Source organism: Tasmannia lanceolata, unplaced genomic scaffold (assembly GCF_043159265.1).
Source record: "Tasmannia lanceolata isolate RefF3 unplaced genomic scaffold, GAP_Taslan_0.1 ptg000008l, whole genome shotgun sequence".
Classification (NCBI taxonomy): domain Eukaryota; kingdom Viridiplantae; phylum Streptophyta; class Magnoliopsida; order Canellales; family Winteraceae; genus Tasmannia; species Tasmannia lanceolata.
This window is the reverse complement of record NW_027518685.1, coordinates 8,388,056-8,415,023: the sequence shown is the minus strand read 5'-3', so window position 1 is coordinate 8,415,023 and position 26,968 is coordinate 8,388,056. Positions and strand designations below refer to the sequence as shown.

General features: G+C 37.3%; 1 protein-coding gene, 1 long non-coding RNA gene and 1 pseudogene across 30 annotated transcripts; all 3 read right to left on the bottom strand.

Annotated features, from left to right (window-relative positions):
* Nucleotides 1–3,758: 3,758 nt before the first annotated feature.
* Nucleotides 3,759–6,867, bottom strand: LOC143882658 (CBL-interacting protein kinase 5-like; annotated as a pseudogene). The gene is made up of 3 exons (XR_013252293.1): nucleotides 6,833–6,867; nucleotides 6,203–6,416; nucleotides 3,759–5,115 (listed from the first exon to the last, which is right to left on the bottom strand). The product of XR_013252293.1 is annotated as a CBL-interacting protein kinase 5-like (transcript).
* Nucleotides 6,868–9,027: 2,160 nt separating this feature from the next.
* Nucleotides 9,028–15,469, bottom strand: LOC143884227 (protein MALE DISCOVERER 2-like). 3 transcript variants are annotated; one of them, XM_077387674.1, is made up of 13 exons: nucleotides 15,210–15,469; nucleotides 14,603–14,696; nucleotides 14,362–14,494; nucleotides 13,937–14,008; nucleotides 13,633–13,776; nucleotides 13,425–13,544; nucleotides 11,563–11,624; nucleotides 11,011–11,475; nucleotides 10,589–10,779; nucleotides 10,297–10,429; nucleotides 10,036–10,193; nucleotides 9,758–9,946; nucleotides 9,028–9,672 (listed from the first exon to the last, which is right to left on the bottom strand). In XM_077387674.1, the coding sequence occupies exons 2-13, from the start codon at nucleotides 14,694–14,696 to the stop codon at nucleotides 9,412–9,414; spliced, it is 2,022 nt and encodes a 673-aa protein (XP_077243789.1). In that variant the 5' UTR covers nucleotides 15,210–15,469; the 3' UTR covers nucleotides 9,028–9,411. The 3 variants fall into 3 exon arrangements, with proteins under 3 accessions (XP_077243789.1, XP_077243791.1, XP_077243790.1); XM_077387676.1 differs by having other exon boundaries at nucleotides 11,011–11,472; nucleotides 15,210–15,463; XM_077387675.1 differs by lacking the exon at nucleotides 15,210–15,469 and adding an exon at nucleotides 15,016–15,158.
* Nucleotides 15,470–18,961: 3,492 nt separating this feature from the next.
* Nucleotides 18,962–26,131, bottom strand: LOC143884225 (uncharacterized). 26 transcript variants are annotated; one of them, XR_013252797.1, is made up of 6 exons: nucleotides 25,572–26,131; nucleotides 24,803–24,886; nucleotides 23,951–24,022; nucleotides 19,456–19,502; nucleotides 19,316–19,361; nucleotides 18,962–19,196 (listed from the first exon to the last, which is right to left on the bottom strand). It is a non-coding gene; the product is annotated as an uncharacterized LOC143884225 (long non-coding RNA). The 26 variants fall into 26 exon arrangements; XR_013252796.1 differs by lacking the exon at nucleotides 23,951–24,022 and adding an exon at nucleotides 21,408–21,480; XR_013252791.1 differs by lacking the exon at nucleotides 23,951–24,022 and adding an exon at nucleotides 20,533–20,646.
* Between the last annotated feature and the right edge of the window lie 837 nt (nucleotides 26,132–26,968).

Here is a 26,968-nt window from a genome sequence, read left to right as displayed (position 1 = left end):
TCTCGGTATTCTTTTTCCTCCACACATTTCCCGGAAAATAAGGCAACACTCTTTCTCCAATAATAGATTCCACAACGTGCTTTCCTTCTCATCTTCCTTGTCAGCTTTAGGCAGTTTCCAACGATTTACACATGGAAAACTATGCAACCCTCTTTCCACTTGGGTTTGTTATTATTGTTTTTTTCACTCCCTATATAATCCCTTCTCGCCATCTCATCTCTCACACCTCTCTCTCTCAACTCCTAGAGAAAAAACCCATCTCTTTTCTTGACCCATTTTTCAAGTTTCAGCCCTCTCTATTATTTCCCAAGCCCTTCAAGAATCCCATCATGACAAAGGGTGTTAGATATGTGCAACCATGGATTGTTTCAAAGGGGGCTAGATGTGTGCAGCCATGGTTTGTTTCAAAGGGGGCTAAATGTGTTCAACCATGGATTGAAGTGGCACCAGCTCTTCTCATTTCCCCACAAAAACCCTCCAATATTCCCAAATTGGATACCATCTTTGAAGAAGGCGTAGACTCTAAAGAAGATATGCAGTGATCCAAGTATGCCTTTTAATTTGATTTGTGCGTTTTCTTGAGCTGCGTTATGGGACATGGCCAGTGAACTTCAAATGTCAAATATTTATATTTACACACAGAACTGTGAGGAAAAACAGAGTTAAACACCTCTGATCTAACTGTATTTTGCTCGATGGAGTAAAATAGGAGATACTTTGCCCTAATGAAGGAATTAAATGGACAGCATAGACATCAGAGGGTAGTAGAGATTTGTAATCTTGGTTTGTAGTTTTATTTTCACTTTATTAATATAAATTCAGTCTTGATCTCATTTACCTCATGCATTCTTGCCCATTGGTAAAAGTATAAATGATTAAATAACGCAACTCTAACAGCTTAAGCTTTTTGAGTAATTGGTATTTTAACACCCATGTATGCATACATATAAGCATGCATACATGGATTTATGTATGTACTTTAGCCCCAAGTACATACATATATGTTAGCCATGACTAGGGTATTTAATGGGCTTTCAAGGCCCATATCTGCTGGGCCAAGCTTACTTCTCAATCAGAATAAGCTTTTTTTTTTTAACAAAAATTACCCGACTGGTCCAGTGCGCTCCAACAGCTGCTGTGGCAGCGGGTGTGATCCGAGTCGTCGGATCATGGTTTAACGGCTACTAGATGAGGACCGTTGGATTGTGTCCCATCCTCCCAACGGTCAAGAGCCCAATGGGATCCGCACCGTAGATAATTAATCTACGGGTTGGAGGGATGTTTTACACAACCCAACAGTCACTTCCAGGATCAATCCGGACAGTTGAATCGCGAATAGGTGCGATCTGACGGTTAGTTTTCAAACATTCTGAAAATGTGCCCTAGAGGTGTTCTCTACACTGAAAAGACATCAGAGGCTCTATAAAAAGAGTAGATTTCTGTCAAAATGAATTGGGAACTTTGTACTGTTTTATGAAGCATCCAATTCACATTTCTACTTTCCTTCTAAATTACATACTGTTTTATTCTTTCACTGTTCTAGCTACTGTTATTCTACGTAAATATTATCTGGAAATTTCTCTAAGGCTTGAAATTTCTGAAGGGCAGTTCGGATTTGATTTCGCTTGTGCTAGGCGTCATAAAACATTAGTAGGATTTTCGTGCTATGATTCATTGTATCTTAGAGGAAGTTTGCGGATCCCCTTTTGCACACTTCTGGTGGGGACAAATTTTGTCTTTAAGGAAGGTGATATTAGACCTTGAAGCGACTCAGTTTCTAATTCTACCACCAACAACATGATAATTCGAACATTTATTTATTTACAAACATGTGAATATAACAGTAACCCTTAATCAAATAATCTAACAGGTAGTCCAGGACTTTTTAGCTACCAAAGGAAAAGAAATTTTAGTAAAATTAAAATTAAAATTTTAAAGCTTACCAACTACAACTTCATCCTTCAGGTCCTCCCAATTCTAACAAAAAAATTTTTAAAATTAAAATTAAATTAAAAAAATAAAAATAAAAACAGCCATTCACTTAGACCATACGCCTCATGGCAAATGCGATCAGCAATTGTGCTTGGAGCACAAAGTTTCTAAAAATTTGTTTTAAATCACAATATGCAGAAAGGGCAAGACAAGCTCGCGGAACATGTGAATTGGCAACGAGTGAATCCGCAGCAGGATCTTCAAGTGGAACATGTGAATTGGCACAGAGTGAATCGGCACCAGGATCCACCAGAGATGCCGGAACATGTGAATCGGGAACTGCCGAATCGTCGGCTGCCGGAATATGTGAACTGCCGAATCATCGGCTGCCGGAACACGTGAATTGGAACCTAGTCTAACGGAAAAAATTAGGCAGTAAAACCACGTTAGTAAGATTGCAAGAGAAATTGAAATCCACATGATTTGAAGAGAGTGGAGAAATGAAGAGATTTAGATTTGAATAGTATTTATAGCCTTATAGGCACACATGAGCGCCTGCTGCTTTATATATCCTTTATATATAGCTAGTGGGCAACCCGTGCGATGCACGGGACGGGAAAAAAAGTGTGATTTAAAACCTTTAAAAAAAAAAAAGAATAAATGTGGGAAAAAAGTGAATACAGTCCTTACATTTGAGTTGGTTCTATGAGATTTATTTGTCCCTATCATGTGAATTACATAAGCTACATAAGCTTACCAACTACATAAGCTTACTAATTTGATCTCCTACAACAATCAGTGAATTATTTACCCAGGTTATCCACGTTCTACTATTCAGTTGTGTTGAGTTATATATTTTTATCAGTACTGCTCTTAAGCAAACAAAGTGACTGACATAGTAGGAAATAATCATTAACTTTCACAGTTTATACATAAGTAAATCTTGCATCTGTAGTAATTTTTTTTTGTCTATAGTGATGTGATTAGCAATAGAAACTACATATGAAATAAAAGTCTGTATTAGATGCCTTCTGCGATGGACGCTAGCAAATCCGAAATAAAAAATAAATAAATGATATAAATTTAATTTACACATGCGGCCCATGACAGTATGCTAGGGAAATTGATAATCAGGCCTGCAGTAACCTTAGAACTACATTTCGCTACCATAAAAAACTGCCCGATCAGCTTCACTAACGAAATCCAAAAATATGGAAATGGAAATCAAGAACCCCCAACATCAAAAATCCATACTCAAACCTCTTGTGAACTCTCCAACCTATTAGATGCCCCTGGGAAAACCCCTCGAAGCCTTATGAAAATCTGAAATGAAAGATATCAGTTGCATCTTCATTGAGAAGAGAAGGGATATTTTACAACAAAAAGTTATTGTGTGTGATAGTAAATAAAGATTTTTAGGAGATTATTATTGGGAATAAGTTGCTTGAATAAGGCAAGACAGGCTTCTTGTGGCGTGTATTCGTCATGATGGAAATACTTCGATTCTCCCGACACATTGGGATACAAGTTGATGCCTCAATAGATATAAATGAAAAACAGGCAACCAAGTTGGGAGAACATTTGTCTTGAACTGAAACCAACAAAACCTCACTTATATTGGCTTACAAGTATGATGACTTTCTCTTGAGTTGGATGGATCTATGTAGACCAATAAAAGACTATCTAAGAAAGGAATGGTAATGGTGGTGGTGGGAAGTTGTTTGAATGCATTCTCTCACATGTCTAGATATGTGTTTATGCCAACATTTTGTTCTTTCCATTTTTATACAAAGCATTTTTAGTAGGATACAAGGTCGAAAAGCATATTACAAAAACATAAAATTACATTAAATCAAAAGAGAAAAAGGAAAACAAGGAGGCAGAAAATACCTATCTGTAGATTTCACATGATCACATCTAGACCACCCATTTAGATCAGAGGAGAGAAAAGCATACAAAGGTCACTTAACCAATTTCTGGTTGCTGCTGTTGTGGCTGTTGATCACCTCCTTGCCAAGCCCATACAATGTCCTTAAGAGAAGGCTTGAGGCCTTGGTTACAGAAATCCTGGTACTCTAATGTATCCCCAGATGATTTCTTCACCTCCACCACGTAAAATGAAGGTGTAACCTCAAAAATCTCTGCATCTATACCTAGCTGACCTTTCTTCCCTTCCTTTTTCCCTTCCAATTTCACCAACCCATCCTTCTTTTTTACCTTATAATTCTCATTCTCCGCAATTTCCTCAAGCTTTGACACAGTCGTCGACACAGGCTTCTGCGTCGTGAACCGGGATTCTGCCTTCTGAATGCTCGACTTCTCGAACAGATTCAAAAGATCGAATCCCTGAGATTGAGATATAATATCAAATGCATTCATAAAATTAAGTTTCATGGGGTTTGCAACATTGGCCTCCTGGTCTTCCTGGTTGCAATCCAATGTGAAGGACATAGCAATGTCTTGTTGCGTAAATGTAGCCTCCTCTTCTTTTTTGGGCCGGGTCTCAACTGGTTTAAATCCCTTCTTAAACCAGAGATTTTCCATGAGCTTAGCAATGGTAATTCGTGTGGGTGGATTTGGGTCTAGTACCCTAGAGAGAAGCTTGCGCACCTCAGGGGAGAACCAGTTGGGGCACTTGAATTCTCCTCTACTTATCTTCTTATACATTTCTATGAGATTTGAGTCCTGAAATGGAAGATAACCTGCCATTAGAACGAAAAGAATGACACCACAAGACCAAATATCGGCCTTGGCACCATCATATCCCTTCTTGTTGATGACCTCTGGTGCAACATATGCCGGCGTTCCACAAGTTGTGTGGAGGAGACCGTCGTTCCTCCGGGACTCTCCGAGAGCGCTTAGGCCGAAATCCGACACCTTGAGGCTGCCATTCTCGTCCAGGAGGAGATTTTCTAGCTTGAGATCCCGGTGGTAGACCCCACGACTGTGACAATAATTGACGGCTCCAATCAATTACTGGAAATACTTCGTAGCAGCATCTTCCTTGAGCTTCCCTTTGATGACCTTGTTGAAGAGCTCACCGCCTTTTACATACTCCATGGCAAAATAGATCTTGGTCTTGCTGGCCATGACCTCGTAGAGCTGGACGACGTTTGGGTGGCGGACGAGCCGCATGACGGAGATCTCCCGCTTGATTTACTCGATCAACCCGACCTTGAGCACCTTGTTGTCGGTAAAATGGAGAGAAATTCAAATTTGGGTTTGTAAGTCACGGAAGCACAAAAGAAAATACGTTGTATCACAAAAAGACAAAAGAGCACAAGTTTTAGTTTTGAATTACAAAGTAAATTCAAATTTGGGTTTGAAATTCACAAAAGCACAAAAAGCAGGGCAAAAGAGCATTCTCAACTCAACTAAACCTTTGTCCCAAACTAGTTGGGGTCGGCTAATGAATCATTTACAAAAGAGCATAAGTTGTAATTTTGAATTACAATATAAATTCAAATTTGGGTTGAAATTCATGAAAGCAAACCAATCGTATTACAAAAGGACCAAAAGCGCATAAGTTGTAATTTTGAATTGCAATGTAGATTCAAATTTGGGTTTGAAATTCGCGAAAGCGCACAAGTTGTATCAGAAAAGTGACAAAGGAGTACAAGTTGTAATTTTGAATTACAATGTGTCTTCTTTTTAATGACAAAGAAAAGTCAGCATACTTCTCCTTATCAACGACTTACATAAGTTGTAAATTTGAATTACAATGTAAATTTAAATTTGGGCCAGAGATAACAATGGCGTCATCCTTCTTGTGTCTTTCAGTCCGATCGGTTTAATAGATTCCATGGAGACTGAGGCTTGGGCCATCCACCTTGGCATGCGCAAATTTAGGGAACAAATGGAAGGTAAAATAAAGGTTTACTCCAAAAGCTTAAGCTGTTGGAGAAAGGCATTATTAATCTTTTATACTCTAACAGCATGCGCATATTTAGGGAACAAATGGAACGTAAAATAGAGGTGGAAAACGATTCGTCTAATGTTTTTTCTCGGATTCAAAGTAAGAGTGTAGGCCTTGGAGATTAGCTAGGTTTTTGGATGAAATTTCAACATCGTATGAAGATGGATTTATTTCTTTTGTCTGACCAAATCAGGAGCCTTGCGGGATTCCTTATATGTTGGACAATCTTTGCCCGTCGACGTGCACTTGTAATCTCTTGTCTCTAATAATATAGTTATCTTTTGCTCAAAAAAAAAAAAAATTTGAATTACCATGTGTCTATTCTTTTTAACAGAGGAAGAAAAATCAACATACCTTCTCCTTATTAATGACTTTAATAGCAACACTCTCGCCGGAGGAGAGATTCCTCACATGATAAACCTTTGCAAATGTTCCTTGCCCGAGCTCGTACCGTTGCATCAAGATCGTCCCTTTCTTCTCCATTAATCCTCCACAGACCCAAATGGTAAATACTCGAATTAAGGACAGCCCACAACCTCATTTTCTCTCTTCATTTTCTTCTCCTAATCTGAAGTATAACAAACAAATCGAATTACACAGAGGGATTGATTTGTTTGGAGAGAGACGGACCAGGGTTTGCCAATATTCCCCGGTGAAAAGAGAGAGATTTTCAAGGAGGTTTTAATGCATGAGATCTTTCATGGGTTGGACCTAACCGGCAATGAAGGCTTTGGAATAGAGAATTCTGTCATCTCAAAATTGCAAAAGTTGGGTGATTTTTACTTGATATAGATGCAGACTTTCAACGTATGGGATTGGAGGTTATTTTGAAATTCTTTTTATAACCACTTTCTATACTTCCATGCAATCTACTTCTTCTTCTACTACTACTATTGTACTACTATGTTTTTTTTTTCTGGAAAATTTGTGCTTTTTGATTAGTTTTAATGGAAGATGAAGAAAGTAGGCAAAGTACCAACCAACCTCTATCAAGGTAGCCAAGAACAAATCTCGATCCGTTTGAGTAGGCAAATATTGATGAGAGAGAGAGAGAAAAGAAAAAAAAAAAAGAGCTATCAGAGGAAGAGTTTAAAGAACCCCAAACACCTTTTTTTAATTTTTTATGGGGGGAAAGAAAGACAGGTCATTTTTGGAAGAAAATGAAAATGGCTGAATGCTTAATGAAATTTAATTAAAATATAAACTAACAACCACGTGTCATATACCTAAACATTAATGTAAGAGCACAGTTACTTTAGATTTGCTAGGCAATTTCGCGGAAAGCTATTTCATGGCTGGTTTTTGCACTTGAGAACAGCCACCCCAAACGAATTAAATGAATAAGACAAAATCAGCCAAAAAGTCAACATGTGTAGCTGGTTTCACGTGCAAAAGCCAGCCGCGAAATGGCTTTCCCCCAAATTGACTAGCAAATCCCCAGTTACTAACTATAGTATTGTGGGATTTACTAGGGACCATGACAGGAGGCATTTTGGTAGACTGGCTGTTGCATGAGAACAGCCACATAAGCTCAATTTTCAATAGATTGTCTTGTTCATTTAAATTTTGTCTTATTCATTTAATTCAGCTGTCTGAGCAACAGCCGGTCCGCAAAATGCCTTCTGTGATGGTCCCTAGTAATTGTGATAATACAAAAGGATACCTCATGTATTTATGTATTTGGATTTGGATTTGAATTTTGGATACAAAATACATCAACCATCCTCATCCTCATGCTCATGTTGTGAGAGGGAGAGAGAGAGAGGAAGGGACGGACGTCTCAGGTGCTGCAGCAGCAAGGTCGAGGAGCTGCTTGGGTGAATGTAATTGCTACAAATATTGATTTCGCAGTATTGTCTTGCAGAACAGATCTGCAAATCGGATATTTTCACTGTCGTAGCTGATTTGGAAATCTAAGGATCTGATCCGATTCAAAATCTTAACTGCAAATGTGAGGAATACAAATCTAAATCTTCAACGTGGCCTAGAGTTTTGTGCATAAACCATCTCTGTTAGACAAATGGCTATCAATCAGGACCGTCGAAATGATGGCCCTACAGTGTGGATTGGGTTCTGCCCCAAAATAAGGCCAATTAGATAATCCAACAAGCCAGTTAATGGGGTATGTTATGGACTTTTTGTGGCCCGATGAAAAAAATCAACGTCTAGGAAGGTCCGATCAATTCGAATTTTAGGGAATTTCCACCTGGGTAGCGTGCCCGCCAATTGTAGTCTGGATGGATGGTCAATATTCGCTGATTGGATTGTAAAGATAGTTATTTAAGCGGATTTAATAGCATGGCTTATACGGTTCATGTGATAAGTGGGTCTTTTCTATGAAGATTAATATAGCATATAGTGCATACACCCTACAATCCATGTATAGTAGAATTAACAGGGTAGATGAGAGAGCCGGCCCCATTAGGCTCTGTTCACTTGCGTTCCCGGGAAAGCAAATCCCTGGAAACAGACTCCTTTTTTCTTGACAAGATATAATTCTGGTGTTCACTTGCTTTCCTGAGAAAATAACAAGCCTGGGTGGAATATGTCAAATAATGACATGGAATTGCCAAAAATAACGTGGAAATGTCTCTTTTCTCACTAGTGTGGGAAACCAAATCCCATTATTTTGGTCGGATTTGCTTTCCCGGGAAAACTAGTGATAAAAGGTGGGCAAGCAGTTTCTCGAGAAACATTTTCCTACATAGATCCTGCGCACGTGAACAGGCGCGGGAAACCTTCTTTGTTATCAATTGGATGTGGGATGAGGAATCCATATGCCACTCCAGAGTGGGAAATAAAAGGAGCAGGCCCGAAGGGATCGATGTTGAAGATCACCAATCTTGGTTTTTTCATTGAACCATTGCTGAGAAAAGTTAAAGAATGTAACCCAACAGGATGCAATTTTACTTCATTAGTTTTGAAAAGGAAAGTTGAATTAACATGGTTAGGATATGTATAATCCTGAAGATCAAACTCTAGATTTGATACATTCCTTCAGATGCATACTCAAACAAGACTCGAACATATGGTCAATGAACAAAAATAGCTAATCTAATTACATAATCTTACATACTTCAAAGGGTCATCGTGTCAGCAAATAATACAACCCTCTTGTTGCTTTCCATCTTCTTTCTCCTAGGTGAAATCAAGACACAAATCCAAAAACAATCCAGGACTTCCATGTGAGAAATGCAAAACTTCAAAGAAATAATTTACAGCTTCCAAAACCGAATTATAAAATCGGTTTTAGGATGCATCATACTGCACTCAGTTACAGATTGAAATGGTAAATTTGTAGAAAGTCTACAAGTACATATCTTGTATAAGTTGGGCAAGCAACACACAGTTGTGAGACCTTCTGTCTCACTTTATTGTCATGGCTTGGGGAAAAATATGAAAAAATGAAATAACAAACGAATTTTTATGGCGGTAGAGACACAGATACAGAGAGGTCGGCACAATGGTAAATCAATATGTAGCAGGGAAAAGCACATATTATACAGATATATTGCAGACACAGTTATAGAGAAACTTAAGAAGGTGGATCCACGGCGATAGAACTAACTAGCTTCCACTGAAAGGATCTCGAGTTCAGCCCACCAAAGCGGAGAGAGTCTTGGAGTTGCCGCATCGGGGGAGATGCCTAAAACTTGCCTCAATTTGGCTGTAATTTCCTTCATTGTGGGTCTCTGCCTTGGTTCCGGATCAATGCACTCCTGAATAACTTCACAGATCACATCCAGTTCATTGTTCTTGAAGGACTTCAATGTGGGATCGATCAAATAGCTGATACTACGCTTATCGTTTAAGTATTCAGCGGCCTGAAAAGCAATTCTTTGGCAATCAGAAACAACAAAAAAGTTTCTTCCCTCTTGTAAAAATAATTAAAGAAATCAAATGTGTTACCCAGTTTGCAAGAGATCCTTGTTCTTCAGAATAAGGAAGCTTTCCAGAAATGATTTCGAGCAACAACATTCCAAAACTATAGACATTGCTTTCAGTATCCGTGGATGGCAATTCGGAGGGATCTGCGTCTTCATCCCTTGATATCTTCCCTTTTGCCACAAAGTCTTTCCAGAAGCTGTATTCCAAAATCTGAAAATAACCACATTTTCATTAGTCTAAATATGTGCAAGAGACAGAATTAGAAAAAAAAAATGACACTGAAGATACGGCCGGTGAACCTTGGCAGCAAAATCATCAGTGAGACAGATACTACGAGACTGTAGATTGGAATGTACTGCTGGTGGGTTCAACTCATGGTGCATGTACTGGAGACAGTATGCCACACCCATAACAATCCTCATCCTTGCAGCCCAGTCAAGGTGTTCAACTTCTTTAACTGCAATAACAGAACACAAGAAGAAGTTCCATGAGAATGTCTTTGATTTTCGAACCTCTAAATCATAAACTTTCAACAATTCGAAATCCGGTAAAGTTCTTACCATGCAAATGCTCAGAAAGGAGCCCACTGGGTGCATACTCAAATACCATCATCCTGAGGAAAGGTTCATCCTCCTCACAATAGCCAAGAAGATTGACAAAGTTCTTGTGGTTCACCCTCGACAATGTATCTATCTGAACATTTGAAATCCAAAAATGCATTGTAATTATAAAATGTTATTTGTTGTTTCAGTTCATTCGGTATATACACTGTTTAAGGTATGATGCTTTCCACCATTCAAAAAATAAAAGGTATGATGCTTTCCAAGTGTGCCCCAAAAATGAATACAATACCTTCTTTCTGAAATGAACTTCTGAGCATCTTGACCAATCTTTGGCAGATGGTACTGAGGTCGATGCAACCGCTATCTCAACTCCACTTGATAATGTTCCCTTGAATAGTGTGAAATGAGGATAAGTGCCAATAATATTGCTGAAATCCTCACAAGCAGTTTCCAGCTCTCCTCGATTTAGCTTAGGTACCCCTGGAAAATTTCAAATCTGATTAAACGTGCTTGCAACTAAATATGAAATGTATAGGCATGGAAATCTGTTTATATAGACCACCCATTTGTTCTACAATTTGAAGCAGTGTTTTTTTCCGTTTGAGTCCTGCAGTTTTTATCAGGATGGATCCAAAGGTACATTACTTCAAGATATGGTTTTGAACGCTTACTAATATGCTACATAAGAAATGGCGTCTGAATGAAAATCACCTGTTACAAATGCTTTCTGCAACTGGCCGCTTAGTCCGGTCTTCCAAGGGCCAATCGTTGCCACTCCTCGACTCCGACACATAAAAATCATGGCTGCAGCGACAGTAAGAAGAAAGGCCCCAGCTGGAAGTACAAACACATACTTCCATCTTTCCAATCCTTTACTTACATTATTTTCATTGTTAGTTGGAGAAGTGTTGGCATGAGGTTTCAGAATGCTGGTAGGATTTGCCGAAGATAGCAATGTGGGTGCTGGCAATTGTTTTTCCTTGCCACTTTTGTTAGGGGAGTTTGATATAGCAGGAAAAGAACCGGTACCAAGTGATGGAATAGTAGTGATCTCATCGGGGATGGCACCGCTCACTGGAGTGGCAGCGAGGTTATGAGATTCTTCAAGAAGTCGACGACGCCCGGCAGTTTGTAAAAGATGTACATTGTGTGCTATATATGATTCAGTTAATCCTGCTAGCAATGAGAAACAAATTATTTCCCGTAGGGGCATAAACCTTGTAACTTCAGCGATACAAATATAAGTATCAATAAGCAACTCACTTGATAGATTGTCATAGCATTTTTCTTTATGATCGTGTGAAGAGCCTTTTCCAAACTTGAACCTTGACAGCAAACAATTTTCTTAGTTGAGATATTTATAAAAAATATTAAAAAAGGCATTTCAAAAAACATAAAAAAAGAAAGAAAGAAAAAGAAACAATTGACGCCACGATTTATAAACAAAGAGAAGAGATAAAGAAAAATTGATAGGAACTAGAGAACTAGTCTATAGACTCTATACAGTCGTAGCATATTTTCACCACAACCAAAAACGACATGCAGAGAACCTAATTCAAGGAATTCATCTTTTCTGAAAGAAAATGAAAATTCACCAATCATCTTTTCATATCTCCTGGAAGAAGCTACTGAAGCCAGTCAAGTCTTTATAAAATTACTAAATATCCTCGCTACATTAATTGGGATGCTTTCTAAATCCCAATTAATGTAGAGACATTAGCTAATAAACCAGGATTTACCACCAACTACATACCTCATTAAAGGAAATTATAATGAATCTTCCTTAAACTAAAACCTTGTCTTCCTAAAATTTTACAATATTGTATCTTTTTTTTAAATGGTAAGAATTTTAGTAATGTTCTAAAAAGCACTGGGCGGAGCTGGGAGGCTGACTGACCTCCCAGCGCCCAGGCGTTTTGAGGCGTTTTTCATTTTTTTTTAGATATTAATATATTTTCATAATATCTTGCATTTTTTTATATAAAATACAAATACTTGAATACATAACAATCCAAACCATTTTATGAATAAGCACTAAATATTAAATAATAACAAAAAGTCAAAAACGCCCAGGGCCTGGGCGGCCGCCTAATAACGTCCAGGCGGTGAGACCGCTTTTTTAAACGCCCAGGGCCTGGACGGTGCGTTTTTTCTGCGCCCAGCACCTAGCCGGCCGCCTTTTAGAACAGTTATTTTACCATATTGGAGCATTGCTCTATTGTTAGCGAGACATTTTCTATATTGGCATTTGTAGTGCCATCAAAATGGTTTTTGCCCGGTTGCTACCACAAGTTTCTTCATCAAAAATCAATAAAATCAAACTATTGTATAACAAACCAAGGTTCAAATAATTTTTTTTCTTCAAACTATTATTATTATTAGTAGAGAAAAGTGTTCCTGCATAGCTGCGCAGGGAGCTCCCTGCACTTAAGTGGCTTACCCGTTGGTCACTTTTTTGTGGACCCGCATAGGTGGACCCGCTATACGAACCAATGGGAGGCTTTTTAAGCCACTTAAGCGCAGGGAAGCTCCCTGTGCAGAAACACTTTCCTCTTATTATTATTATTGAACGGCGACTGCTAAGTTTATTATATAAAACAAAGGGCGATGATATTTTCACTCCCCCTGCATTACGCGCACGCTCCCCTTATAGCGTGATTTGATGTGAAAAGTGGGCAACTTTAACGCTTTTTGACGTCAAATCACGTTATAAGGGGAGTGTGTGTGTAATGCAGGGGGAGTGAAAATATCATCTCCCGAACTTACAAGTTACAAAATGCAGCTAGAAAATGGAATAGGATAAAAACAAGAAAATGCAAAAGAAATGAGAACCGAAATCCAGCCAGTAGGCCACCCACAAATCTAACATTTTGTCCCACACAACTAAATCAGTACAACCAACGTCATAATTAGCTAACTTATCAGATAGATGCAAGTTATGCAAGGGCTAAAGAAGGCCCCTTTAATAGATCCACATCATTAAGCGCAACCGAATTCAGTTTCTCAACCGACTTTAAAAATGATGTGGATCAATTCAAGGGCCCTTCTCCGGCCCTTGCATAAAGAGGGCCCTTGCACCTATCATTCCTCCTCTATTTATTTAAAAGCAATAAATAGAATCTTACCAATTTCCCAATTTTCTGCTTATACTGGATGTCAGCTTTTGATCGTATTGTAGCTTAGTGATCATATTGAGCTTCCTGAACTCAGGAAGCATGCCATGAAAATTATTGTCGCAAAGTAGGCTGGCAAACACATGGAAACAAGTTAAGTTGACATTCTGAGCGCCTAGGACAAAAGGTTACATGTATACAATTGTCATTATGGACTTACACGTGCTTAAGTGACTGCATATCCCCTATTTCCACTGGAATTTTTCCACTCAATCTATTACCCCTCAAATCCAATACCTCCAGCATAGTAAGTCCTGCAATCTCCTTAGGGATGATGCCAAAGAAATGGTTCTTATAGAGGATGCTGCCAATGTAAACAAAGGGAAATATGTAAGCAAATCATGAAATGCTGAGGGCAGGTTATAGACACCATGCATCTATGCAAGGTTAGCACCTGGGTCAAAAACCAAGTATGGAATGATTGGAAAGATGAAGAGTCTAAATTTTGCCAAATCAATGCTTACATAGCTCTTAAGTTGCGAAGCTTCCCTAGCTCAAGTCCCAATGTCCCTTCTAGAGAAAGCTCTTTTAGGTCCCTACAGGTGGAATTGAATATGACTTCAGAATAACCTACACAATCTGTTCATTCAAATATCTCGAAATTTTCCGCACAGGACGCCGGGCATAAAAAATGGTCAGGTATAATATGCGTAAATGACGATGAAGAAACATATAATTTTCGACATATAAAAGACAATTTTGATCAACAGTTCTTTACTTGTTGAAGACTAGCTTCAACGACAACAAGTATGTTAAATCATTCAAAGAAGTCATTGAAGAAAGTCTAATTTGATGCAATTATAAAATGATTTAATTTAACTCTATGGATTTGCTAAAGCAATTACAAGAAATTTGAATACAATTTAGAGAGAAAGATATAGTGACTTACAGCATTTCTACTTCACCATTGACGCAATTAACACCAGACCACATACACGGGTCGGTGTCATCAAGATTCCAATTGGATAAGGCGCCATACGGGTCGGTCTCAACTCTCGCTCGAAATTCTAATAAAGCCAACCCTGCATTTCCATCGACATTGATGAGATATAGGATCTAATACAAAGGTCATCAAATAGAATTATGGCAAAATATCACAAAATCAAGATGGAAAAATAACAAAGAATTACCTTCATCGTTAATCGACCAACTTTCCTGGATTTGCAAGTGAAGAACCAAAACAACCAATAAGACCCTATGCACCTGATTCCATCTAACCATCATCTGAAAACAAAATTTGGAATACCCATACAAAACTTAGAATCAGAAATCACTAACCAACAAAAAAAAAATTTTAAAAAAAAAAAAAATATATATATATATATATATATATATATATATATATATATATATATATATATATATATATATAGAGAGAGAGAGAGAGAGAGAGAGAGAGAGAGAGAGAATTGCATTCTCTTTTGAAAAAAAAAATAAAAATCCAAGAAGGGGCATCTTAGAAACTTGTTACAATTCTAATTGGGCATAACAAAATGCATAATTCTAAAATAAGTACATCATATAGACCATAACATGTACGTACCAAAACTCTAACACAAATCCCAACGAAACAATGTAGGATTAGGGGAAAACAGGGGAAAAAGAAATGAAGGAAGAATAAAAAAAGAAACCTAGTTTGGAAGCAATCCGAACAAAAAGCAAAAGAAAGAAAATTACAGGAACAAAGAGAGAGAAAAAAAAGAAGCAATAAACGCGTAAGAGGGAAGTAATACTTACGATAAAGAATGTTGGTGGGGGGAATTGAAAGGCAGGTAGAAAAGTGCAAAATGGGCAAAAAAAAGAGGGAGTGAAATGTAAATTGGCGCTTTTTTCTCTTTTCTGCCCTTTTTCCACCTTCTCTCTCAAACCCTCTCCTCCGCCATTGTCAAATGGGGGCCGGCCTCCCACGCGCTTTTCTCTTTCCTCTTGTTCTCTCTCAACCCCCAATTCCTCTTTTGGCTTTTTCTTTCTTTTTTACTGGGTTTTGCGCGTTTACGTGGTGGCGGGCCACACTCGCCGGGTTCGGATCGTTCGTGCCACGTCATGTAAGCCCTTATATAGTCGCTTATTTTTCAAAAAGTACTGTACAGACCACACTATAGGATGATCCTAACCATCCATATGATGGGCCAATACGTAGATAGGTTATGCCAGAAAAATGATTTCCCTCTCATCTATAGAGGTTTCCAAATATGCAGTTCATCTATAGATCGGAGGGTTGGGATCATCCTATAGAAATGATTTTTTAGGCACAACCTATTTAGCCCATTATATGGACGGTTTGGATCATCGGATCATCCTAACCGTCCATATAATGGGCGAAGAATAGGTTGTGCCTAAAAACCACAGACACGAAGCACTGTTTGTTTGGGCCCTGTTGTACGAACGATCCGAACCCGGCGATTTTTTAGGCACAACCTATTTAGCCCATTATATGGACGGCGTAGAAACCACAGACACGAAGCACTTACCATAAACAAAAATCTATCAGAAAAGGTTGCCTGAGAGAGAGGGAGAGAGAGAGAGAGAACTTGGGAGAGGAAGCCATATTGAGAGTCATCGAAAAGGCAGTTTTTTTTTATCAACCGAGGGTAGCAGCGTGTGTTTTGAGGAGTCCCTATTGAAAGAGACTTTTGGAATTTCCAATTATTTGAAATTACGCATAGGAAGCGAGATTAGGGAGTTATCGAGTCCCCATTGAAAGAGACTTTAATATGGTACTGGAAGGGGCGTATCCAAATAAATATGGTGAAGTAGTAGATTTTTAAGGACTTTAGGGGTTTAAACGGCTTACATTTAGAAAATAAAGGGACGTGTAAAAAACTAAATATTAGAAAAGGGAAGTGGTATATCCACCCCGTTTTTTTACTTGGACAGCTAGCTCCACTGTATCTAGGGGTCCAAAGTGGCTGATGTACAATCCCACAATATTTAGGCCCTGTTCGTTTGGGCCATGTTCATTTAAGATCATGACAACCGGTTATGAGTGCCAAACCTGGACTCAAAATTATATTTAAATCTGAGTCCAATAATCAGTTTCGCATTCACAAACGGCTGTCATAATCTTAAACGAATATGCCCTTCTGTTATGACAACAGATTGAGAGTCCAAAACCGATCATTGGACTCAAAACAACTTACAATCTTAGAAATGTAAATATCTCTCTATAAGTAATTTAAAACCTTATAAAGGTAAATACATTACAAATGTAAATCTCTCTCTCTATATATACAAGATTGCTAAGATGTGAAGAGGCTATTTGTTCGGTTCCAATCTCTTACTCAGTTACCATATCATTATTCTTTACTTGGAAACTTGTAGAACTCAGACCAAGACATTAAAAAAATCTTAAGAAAACATTTTCAATCATAAATATTTTTCTTCCAATTCAAAAGGCCCAATCTAAAGCTTACCTCTACGCCCGCTTCTCTCTTTTTTGGTTTCCTCCAATATTTCACCCATGCCAAACCAATATCTCACCCATGCCGAATAAATTGTCAAGTTCATTGGCCGAGCAACAAAGTGGATAAGAAAGTGGTTCATAAGCACACATATATATACATATATCCATCACACCAAATACCCTTTTCGTCAGTCACATTTAGGGCATGTCTGAATCATAAAATTGACATGCATGTGGACTCAAACAGGTTTCTCTTGTGCCCAAGAAACCGGACTTGTATGAGGAATTCATATGGTAAGGTAAATCATTTAAAATGTATACTGTATAAGCGCAATGAAAGTTCAACCATTTGCCAAATGATCCAGAAACATCATCTGAAGCGGCACACCACATGTCCCAAACCCTTTGGACGATCTTAACCCTCCAATCAATGGATGCTTTCGTACTAAATATGGATTGTAGACTTATATTGTTTTAGTAGCAACCTTTTGTTGGTCACTGGTCAAAATTGGGATCATTTGAAGGGGAATTTCCATGGGCTACCTACCTTTGGAAGGCCAATAAATGAATGGGGCCCATGGTTGGTTTATGGGCCAAAATTGCACCAACTGGATAATCCTAACCTTTGGCTAGGTGGCATACAAATCAACATCCAAAACAAAAATGCCCAATTATTCAAATCTACTGGCAAAAATTTCATCCCCAATGACATCCCAAAATCTAGCGCTTACTATTGTCTTCCTCTCATAGAAGCTTATATGAGGTGTCAGGCTAGAAACACGGTGGACCCACATTTTTGGGGTGATCCAAACCATTCATTTGATAGGCCCTGACATAGATAAGGTGTGCCCAAAAAATAGCTTCATAGGATCATTCCAACCCTTCGAACTGTGGAGGTGAAAATGGACGGGTATAAACCTTGACAAATTTGCCCATTTTTCAGCTCCATAGGATCATCCCATCCCTTCGAACTGTGGAGATGATAACACTGGGTTAGAGTTGATAACCCCGTTTTAGACGTTGATAACCCCATATTAGACTTGATAACAAAAGGTTAGACCTTGCTAACACCTAATTACCCGATAACCCCGGATTAGACTTATTAACCCCTGGTTAGACCTTGATAACCTCGAGTTAGATGTTTATAATCCTGGATTAGACTTGATAATCTCGGGATACACTTGATAACCCCTGGTTAGCCTGATAACCCGGGATTAGACTTTCTAACCCCGGGTTAGACCTTGATAAACCCGGATTAAGACTTTGATAACCCTGGGTTAGACCTTGATACCCTGGGTTATTAAACGTGATAACCCCTGGTTAGACTTGATAACCCTTGTTTAGACCTTGATAGCCCCGGGTTAGATCCGAGAACCCCCGGATACACCAGATAACCCCTGGTTAGACCTTGATAACCTCGGATTAGACTTGATAACCCTGGGTTAGATGTTGATTACCCCAGGTTAGATGTTTCCATAATTCCTCTTATCTTAAATTGGATGGTCAAGATCACCCTATAATTTTTTAATTAAAAAACCATAAAGGAGGGGGGTAAGATCGAAATTATAGGGCTTTAATGGGTGCCTTTGTTAAAAGCATAAAGGAGGGGGTAGGATTGAAATTATATGATTCAATGGGTGCCTTTGTTTAAAGCATAAAGGGAGGGGGGGGGTAGGATTGAAATTATATGAGTTGAATGGGTGCATTTGTTTAAAAAAGTCAAAAAATGTGACGTGTAATTCTCATGTGGTTTTCAAAAAAATGGAAAAAACTCTCTTCTTTTCATCCCAGCTTATGTATGCACGGGCCGACAAAGAATTGTACGGACCACGTCATAGGTTGATCCAAACCGTCCATTTGATGGAACAGTTGTAGATGCCTAATCGAACCAATTGAGGACATTATGCTCCCAATGAAGTGGGCCATAATGTATTTTTTTGAAAAATAATAAACTTTATGCCCACACATCATATAAAATTTCCCATTCTACGAATGCGTTCAAGTCTTCAACCATAATTTGTAATGCCCAGCCACAATGCTCGAGTTTAAAAGTTAAACTTGGGCCCAATTTTGATGAAGGCATCCATTACAAAAATGGAATGTCATTATCTTCTTTTGGCTTTTATATGAACATCCAACTTACACATTCTCTGAAATATAAAATTTCATCAAAATCATGCCAAATAATGTCAAAATAAATCAAAAGGGAACGAAGAAATTGGGGCAAAAAAGAGAAGCAAACAATCCCACTACATAGCAAATGATAACTCCTTCAAAGCGATAGTGCAGTTGTCCTACTAAGTGCGCAAGTATTCCTAAATCTGTGGGCATAAGCACCAACAATAAGAAAATGTAGTACAAATAAATAACAAAATAGAAACAAATTGGGAGAAAATATCATCACCCAAATAATATTCAGAATGTTAAAGTTAATGTCAACCTGAAAATCCAAAAAGAAGAACCCAGATTTTAAGCTTAATAGCAACCTGAATATCCAAAGAAGAAGAAACCCAGATGATAAGCTTAAAAGCAACCTGAAAATCCAAAAATAAGAATCTAGATTTTAAGCTTTACAGCAACCTGAAAATCCAAAGAAGAAGAACCCGGGTTTTAAGCTTAAAAGCAACCTGAAAATCCAAAAAGAATAACCCAAATGTTAAGCTTAAAAGCAACCCGAAAATCCAAAAAGAATAACCCAAATGTTAGGCTTAATAGCAACCTGATGTTAGAGGCAGTCTAAACTGAAAGGAGCCATTGCAAAAAAAGTAAATGATGTTTGACCTTTCAGCCTTTATTAATGTTTAAATATGGTCCTAAAGTGTAGAATGCAATATGAATAATATTTTTTGGGTAAAATTAAAAACAACAACAACAACATAATAATAATAATAATAATATTTTTTTACCTTTCCAATGATTTTTTGCTTTTACAATTAGGGATGTGATGCAATGGTGTCCTGCTTGAGTTAGCAAGTGAATGTTATTGTAAATTAGTGAAGAGAAATGCAAAGAAAGAAATTCACGGAACATTAATTGGATGAGCAACCAGTAGAGATAAAAATAAAGTGAAATAATGGCTATCCATCTAGCAATTTATCAATATAAGTAACAATTTATCAATACATAAAGTAATATACATCCTCAAACAGAGACAGGAAATCACTTTAAAGAAAATTTTACTTTTTGTGATTTCCCTGAACTTAAGGGATTGTTCACGTCATTATTGATGTTGTGGCATGAAGCAATTTGTTCGGTCCCCTTTTAGGTCCAACACTCGGTTTCCCTAGCATTACTCTTTAGTGAAACCATAAAGTTATTATTCTTCTATTTTTTTTCTAAAAAAGAGCCCTATTTCACCTGGCATATGCAGGATACACTTGAACAAAGAGCAATAGAAGTAGAAACAAAAATGACATTGATACCCAGCACCAAACAAATTTCCACATAAGACAAAACCACTCTAAAGGCTTTTTGAAATTCAGAAACTCTGAAATTTTGAAATTCAGGTCCTCATTAAAGCTAAAAATCACCAACCAATGTGAGAGACAAAGCAAAAAGAAGTCCATTTTCTCCAACAATATGTTCTCTTTCTACAATTCAAACAGGAAATTAAGGGAATGCTTAAACTTTTTCATGGGAGCAAGGATGGTAATCTGCCTGAATTTTGCCTCAAATTCCCCTGTCAGGTCCTCATTAAAGCTAAAAATCACCAACCAATGTGAAGGGCAAAGCATAAAGTAAGTCCATTTTCTCCAACAATATGTTCTCTTCCTGCAATCCAAACAGGAAATTAAGGGAATGCTTAAACTTTTTCATGGGAGCAAGGATGGTAATCAGCCTGAATTTTGCCTCAAATTATCCTGTGTATGGTAATCAAACATATGCAAATATGTCATTGCCTAAGTACATGTTAGTATGTTACTGACTCGATGATCTTGTCTGAATTCCCATTGAGTCTGATTTATATTTCTTAGGTCTCTGATGGGAAGGATCATCCTTTGGGTGAATGGGTCATTAAAATTCCCAGAAATATTATCATCCAATTATAGAAGTGTACGTAAAATGGAGAAACCTTATCAAAATAATGGATCACTGACACCATTTCCTACATGGGGTGGAGACGATGGGTTCTTCTGTTAATGTCATTAGTGGGATTTCTTGAAACTAAATCTGTAAAACACCAAGAATCCCCCAAAGTGGAACAATCCTTGTAGTAATTCATTGGCCGACGAGGAAGCTATTGAATGAATGCCCTTTTGGGTATACTCTTTTTTCCAATTTTTTTGGGGTAAACAATTCCTAATATCTGTCCTGCAGCTGGAGAACTCATCTCGACCAAAGAGAACAGAAAACAAAACCTAGAACGGAGATACAGTCAAAGAGAACATAAATTAACAAAAAACATGAATAAAAAACTAATAAAAAACAAAACTCAGAGTACAGGGAAACTCCCCAACAAACCTCACAACAAAAATTAACAAAAACCAAAATAAAAAACCAATCAAAACCAAAACCCAGAGCAAGCTAGCTACCCATATTGCCGATAAGCATTCATCGTCTGAATCACCCATGAAACATTGATAACAGCATCCCCATCTATAAAATCTGACAATATAACATTTCCCATAAAAATAATTCACCGGAGGAAATTATAGGAGATTAGAGCGAGCATATTAAGGAACATAGCTACAACTGGAAAGTATTTGTAATAAGAATGTGCAGAAAAAATATGGAAATGAAACAGAAAATACTGTTGATTAAAGAAAAATTAAGCCAAAAAGAAAAACAAAAAGAAAAGAAAGCAGTTGCGATTTTTTCTTAGCATCTTTCCAAAAGCCTCTACTCTTTTGGTGAGGGATTTTTTTAGAAGGAGAAGTTTCAAGATACAGAGACAAATGTTAAAAGAAAAGAAAAGAAAAAGATCAGAAATCAAGAGATAGAGAATCTTCTCGGTTTAAAGGGAGGGAAGGAAAGAAAAACCCTAGTTTAAATTTTTTTACCTCCTCCGTGAAATGGAGCGGACCTGCAATCCAGTAGACTCAAAACCCTTCTAGAATCGGAAAAAAAAAGGCTGGAAATCCTTCTCCTGCAAAGGGGTTTTGGGTTTCAGAAAGAGGGAAAGAAAGGGTTTTGAGTTTCAGAGATGAAAGGTCGTCCTCTCCAACTGAGAGAGAGAGGGATGGAGACGCGTGGGAATTTAAGGGCGCGAAATCTCAGTTATTTTCTTCGATTTCAACATCCATCATTCCGGTAGATTTCGCGTGGTGAGTGATTTGCTGTCAGAACTCGTCTACTACTATAAGCTGGGAAGTAGGGTTGGTTTTCTGTGCGTCAGTAGGGAAATAAAATTTCCAAATCAAATATGTACTGGGTCAAGAGCAAATTTCCAGCACATTTGACGTTCTTCAATTATGTCAACCCCCGCCTTCTTCCACTATTTCTCAATGGAAATGAGTATACCAATAGTATTTTTTTCTATTTCCTTTCAGGGTCATTAGGAAACTAAAATTTCAAAATCATATATGTAGTGGGTCAAGAATTGAATAGGTAAGCACCAATCCATTGTGGCTATAATGATCACCAAGCATGGAATGTTTGAGAAACTCTTGAAAGAAAACAACAAACTCCCTATATAAATTTGTTCCAAAAAAGCCCTCCAGCAGAAAATTTAAAATATTTAATACAATAAAAATAAAAAAGCAATTTATTTCCAAAGAAACCTTAATGCTTTTGAAATGATATAATAAATGGTTTCCAAAGAGACCTTAATGCTTCACCAACTCCTTGAATTTTTCAAAAGAAAAATGAATGAGGAAGAAGAAGATATGAAATACCCAAGATTACTGCTACTGATCACTTTGCTTCCACTTATTTTGGAAGTGAACCTGCTGTCTTTGGTATTTATTTCTTTTTTGAAAGTGAACCTACTGTTTGTTCTGGGAAAAAAGAAAATGATTCTTCTAATCCCAATGAAATTCCATTAAATATATAGGATTACTGCATATCAAAAAATCATTTGTCCAGATGAATAGGTAGAACAAAGTAGAAGGAAGGAGGATACAAAGACCCACTCTAATCTTTTCATCCTTCAGAACTTGAAGGATAAATTCATAAACACAGAGAAATTCAGAAGAAGAGAAAAAATAAAATAAACATATAGGAGTCTGTCCTTTTTTCACCTCATAAGGCATGTCATGTATTCCCAAGCACATATCTGTGTTGATCAATACATTTCTCATCTCCATAAAAGGCCAAAAATTCTAATATGGCAACATCGTAGATGCACCACCAAGGGAAGTCAGATTCCAGTTTATATAGAATGGTATTAGAACTCTTTGTTCACAAAAAATAAATGAAAGAGCACTAAAAAGCAGAGGCAATTAGTATTATAATACGGTTACACAGGTGGGACAGAGGGCCACATTTGTATCCAGTAATCGTATGACTTTAAAAGAGAGAGCTGTACCAAATCCAATCATTTAAAAAAAAAAAATGTAAGCAATTGATGATATGCCTAATCGATTGCAGCACAAATTCAGTAACTCAAAATCATCAACCTATGATATAATGCATCTAACACCACCATCAGTACAAAAATTTTATAGATTAAAGTAAATCTATTTTAAACTTTTAGCTCATAAATTCATCATAAACATAAAATAGGCACAATAAACAGCAAAATTTGGCGATTCTTAGTTAGCACTTGAGGCTTTCGGCAGTAAAAGATGAGGAGAGAAAAAGCACATTATTGTATTTCAAACAGGACAATATCCTTTAGGACTGCAGACAGCGCAAACCCTTCGTATGAAAGAAAAAAAAAATCTCATAAAGCAACTTGTCAACCCATAAATGATAATACACCACCAATAAACCCAAAGTTCCTAACCTAGCAAACTATAGAATGTAACCAGATGAGTACAGGAAAGAAACAGATCGAAAATCCAAAGATTCATAAAACATAGTGCCATATTCCAAAAATGAATTCTTCAGTTGCTTTAGGTGCAAAATCACAAAATTTATTTGAAATTGCGCTTAGAGAAAGGATTTGAAGATTGAGATAAGTGCTGGGAAAAACCTGCCACCAAAATAACTTAGATAAGGCCGCTCATATCTCATACAGGCACTCCATCAAACACTTGGAGCGCATCTATAAAACAATTGCACCAAGGTATTGAAATCTGTAAATTTAAAAAATATATTCTTATACCCCCAAAACAGGATTCCGAATTTTTTTTTATTAAGCTCTGCATGAAAATTCATCGATTGTGTTTCAGGATGCTGAAAAACTTATGATGGAAGTCTGGATATATGAGATTCAAACAAAGATTTATTAAAACAAATATTTCGTAGGAGAATTCAAATAATATTAGGCCGTAGAAATACGTCATATGTAAAATTGGAATCCTCATAAAAACAAAAGTATTGATCTATTATAATATAGCTGGTATCCACTAAAACCTTCCATCCATAAACAATTTCTCTGTTGTGGGTTTGTTTTCAATAGTATATGGAAAGCCCGTGCAACGAATGGAGTGACAAATAATTTTAAAGATTTAACCTTGTTCTAAAAAAATAACATAAAAACCAGCAGAGAAATACATTATCCTAAACTGCAACAAAAATCAAAGTGTGATCACATTTAAGTATAAAAAAAAATTAAAAGGCCGACGTCCTTTAATAATACACATAAAAATAAGAGTCGTATGAAGGTACTACTCTGTTTGCGTGCGAACGATCAATATTTTAAAAAAAATAACATAAAAACCGGCAGATAAATACACTATCCTAAACAGCAACAACAATCAAAGTGTGATCACATTTAAGTATAAAAAAAAATTAAAAGGCTCAGAAGAATAATCATATTGCTCAGTTATGGGGTCGGAAACAAATATATAAAAGGGGACAGGAAACAAATATATAAAAGTACCTTTTCGTAGTCATAATATCGGCAGTGGTACTTTGAAAGGCTATGTTCTTTGAAGAAAATTCTTCCTTTGGGGTGGACGCGAATCTGCAAGTTCAATGTCCAATTCCAATTGAAATGTGTGGTCCCAACATGCAGAAGATAAAGATTGAGTGATACAAAAATAGAGTAATTATCCATTCAAAAATCCATTATAATGGAGTTTTTTTTGTCCTCCACAAATGGAGGGGTTAGGATGATCCTATGGAGCTGATTTTTGGTACACCCCTATCTATCATAAGGCCTTGCAAATGAATGGTTTGGATCACCACAGAAAAGTGGGCCCCCATGTGATTGGGGAGCTTAAGCGCACCATAAGTTTGGTGCACTTAAGCTCACCAATAGTTTCCTCATTTTTAAAAAGAACTAAATATGCCCCCTAATGAAAACATAATATGCACTCCAATTTCAGAAATTAGTTGAAAAAAATAGCTGAGTTTACATAAAGTAATGGAACTTATTGAATCATAGTCATGTGAAAGCAGGGGGAAAAAAAGAAAAGAAAAACGATTCATGAACCATGCCTAATTATACGCATCACTGTGATTGACCAATTTCATGCCTAATTATATGCATCACTGTGAAAATTGCATTTAGATTAGATGGTGTAAACATGAGCAGAGACAATTGAAAAAGAGAAAAAGAATTTATGTATATATAAAAATCAGTACCCATAATACAATTTCAGATATTAAATGAAAAAAATAAAGTGAAAATGTTGGAGAGGTCGTACCTGTAATGCCAAAGAATATTCTGGTGGTATGAGAGAGAGAGAGAGAGAGAGAGAGAGAGAGAGAGCAATGAATAGGGTTATGAAAGTTATGGGTGTCTTTTATAGGCATGAGAAAGATTAGAAAGGTATCACTGTAGGAAACATTAACTGTTTCGATTAGAAGAAATTGGGAAACAAAAAGAGAGGGTTGTTGCCAAAACTGAAAATCTCTTTTACATTAGCAGGGAAGGAATTGGGTTTTGTTAAATTGCTGGAAAAAGAGAAGAGGGTTTCATTGGGTTTTGTTAAATTTCTGAAAAAAAAACAGAAGAGGGTGTCGATTGAATGAGAAAGTCGCCTTTTTTTAAAAAAGAAAGAAGAGGGTTTCTCTATGTCGATTGAATGAAAAAACAGAGGGTTTATTTGTGTCGATTGACAAAGGGTTTCTTTGTGCCGATTGGTTTTTCAGTCTAGGGTGCCGCGTAGATGGAGAGAGGGAGACGAAGCAGTTGCCTGGCTTACTAATGAACAGAAGAGAAGAGGGGAATAAAAATTTTGAGAGTGAGCAGAGAAGAAAGAGGGAGGAGGGATTACACGTGTTGTGTTAGAGAGAGGGCACATGAGGTATTTAAAACTCAGAAAAGTATTAATTTGAGGGCATATGAGGCATTTATGTGTTTCAGCTGATGTGTAAATCTCACGCAATTTTCAAAAAATCGAAAAAACTCTCTCTTTTCATCCCAGCTTATTGTAGTAGACTTGTAAAAAAACCCGTGCGATGCACGGGCCGACAAAGAACTGTACGGACCACGTCATAGGTTGATCCAAACCGTCCATGTGATGGAACACAACATAAATAGGTTGTGCCCCAAAAATCATTTCCATAGGCCGATCCTAGCCCTCCAATCTATAGATGTTTCCATAATTCCTCTTATCTTAAATCGGATGGTCAAGATCACCTTATAGTTTTTTAATTAAAAACCATAAAGGAGGGGGTAAGATCAAAATTATATGACTTTAATGGGTGCCTTTGTTAAAAGCATAAAGGAGGGGGTAAGATCAAAATTATATGACTTTAATGGGTGCTTTTGTTAAAAGCATAAAGGAGGGGGTAAGATTGAAATTATATGATTTAAGGGGTGCCTTTGTTAAAAGCATAAAGGGGGGTAGGATTGAAATTATATGAGTTGAATGGGTGCATTTGTTCAAAAAAGTCAAAAAATGTGACGTGTAGCAATTCTCACGTGATTTTCAAAAAAATGGAAAAAACTCTCCTCTTTTCATCCCAGCTTATTGTATTAGATATATGAGGAAAGTGTTGGTGAGCTTAAGCGCCCAATCACATTAGGGCCTACTTTGTTAGGATGATCCAAAGCATTTATTTGAAAGGCCCTTACATAGATGGGGTGTGTACCAAA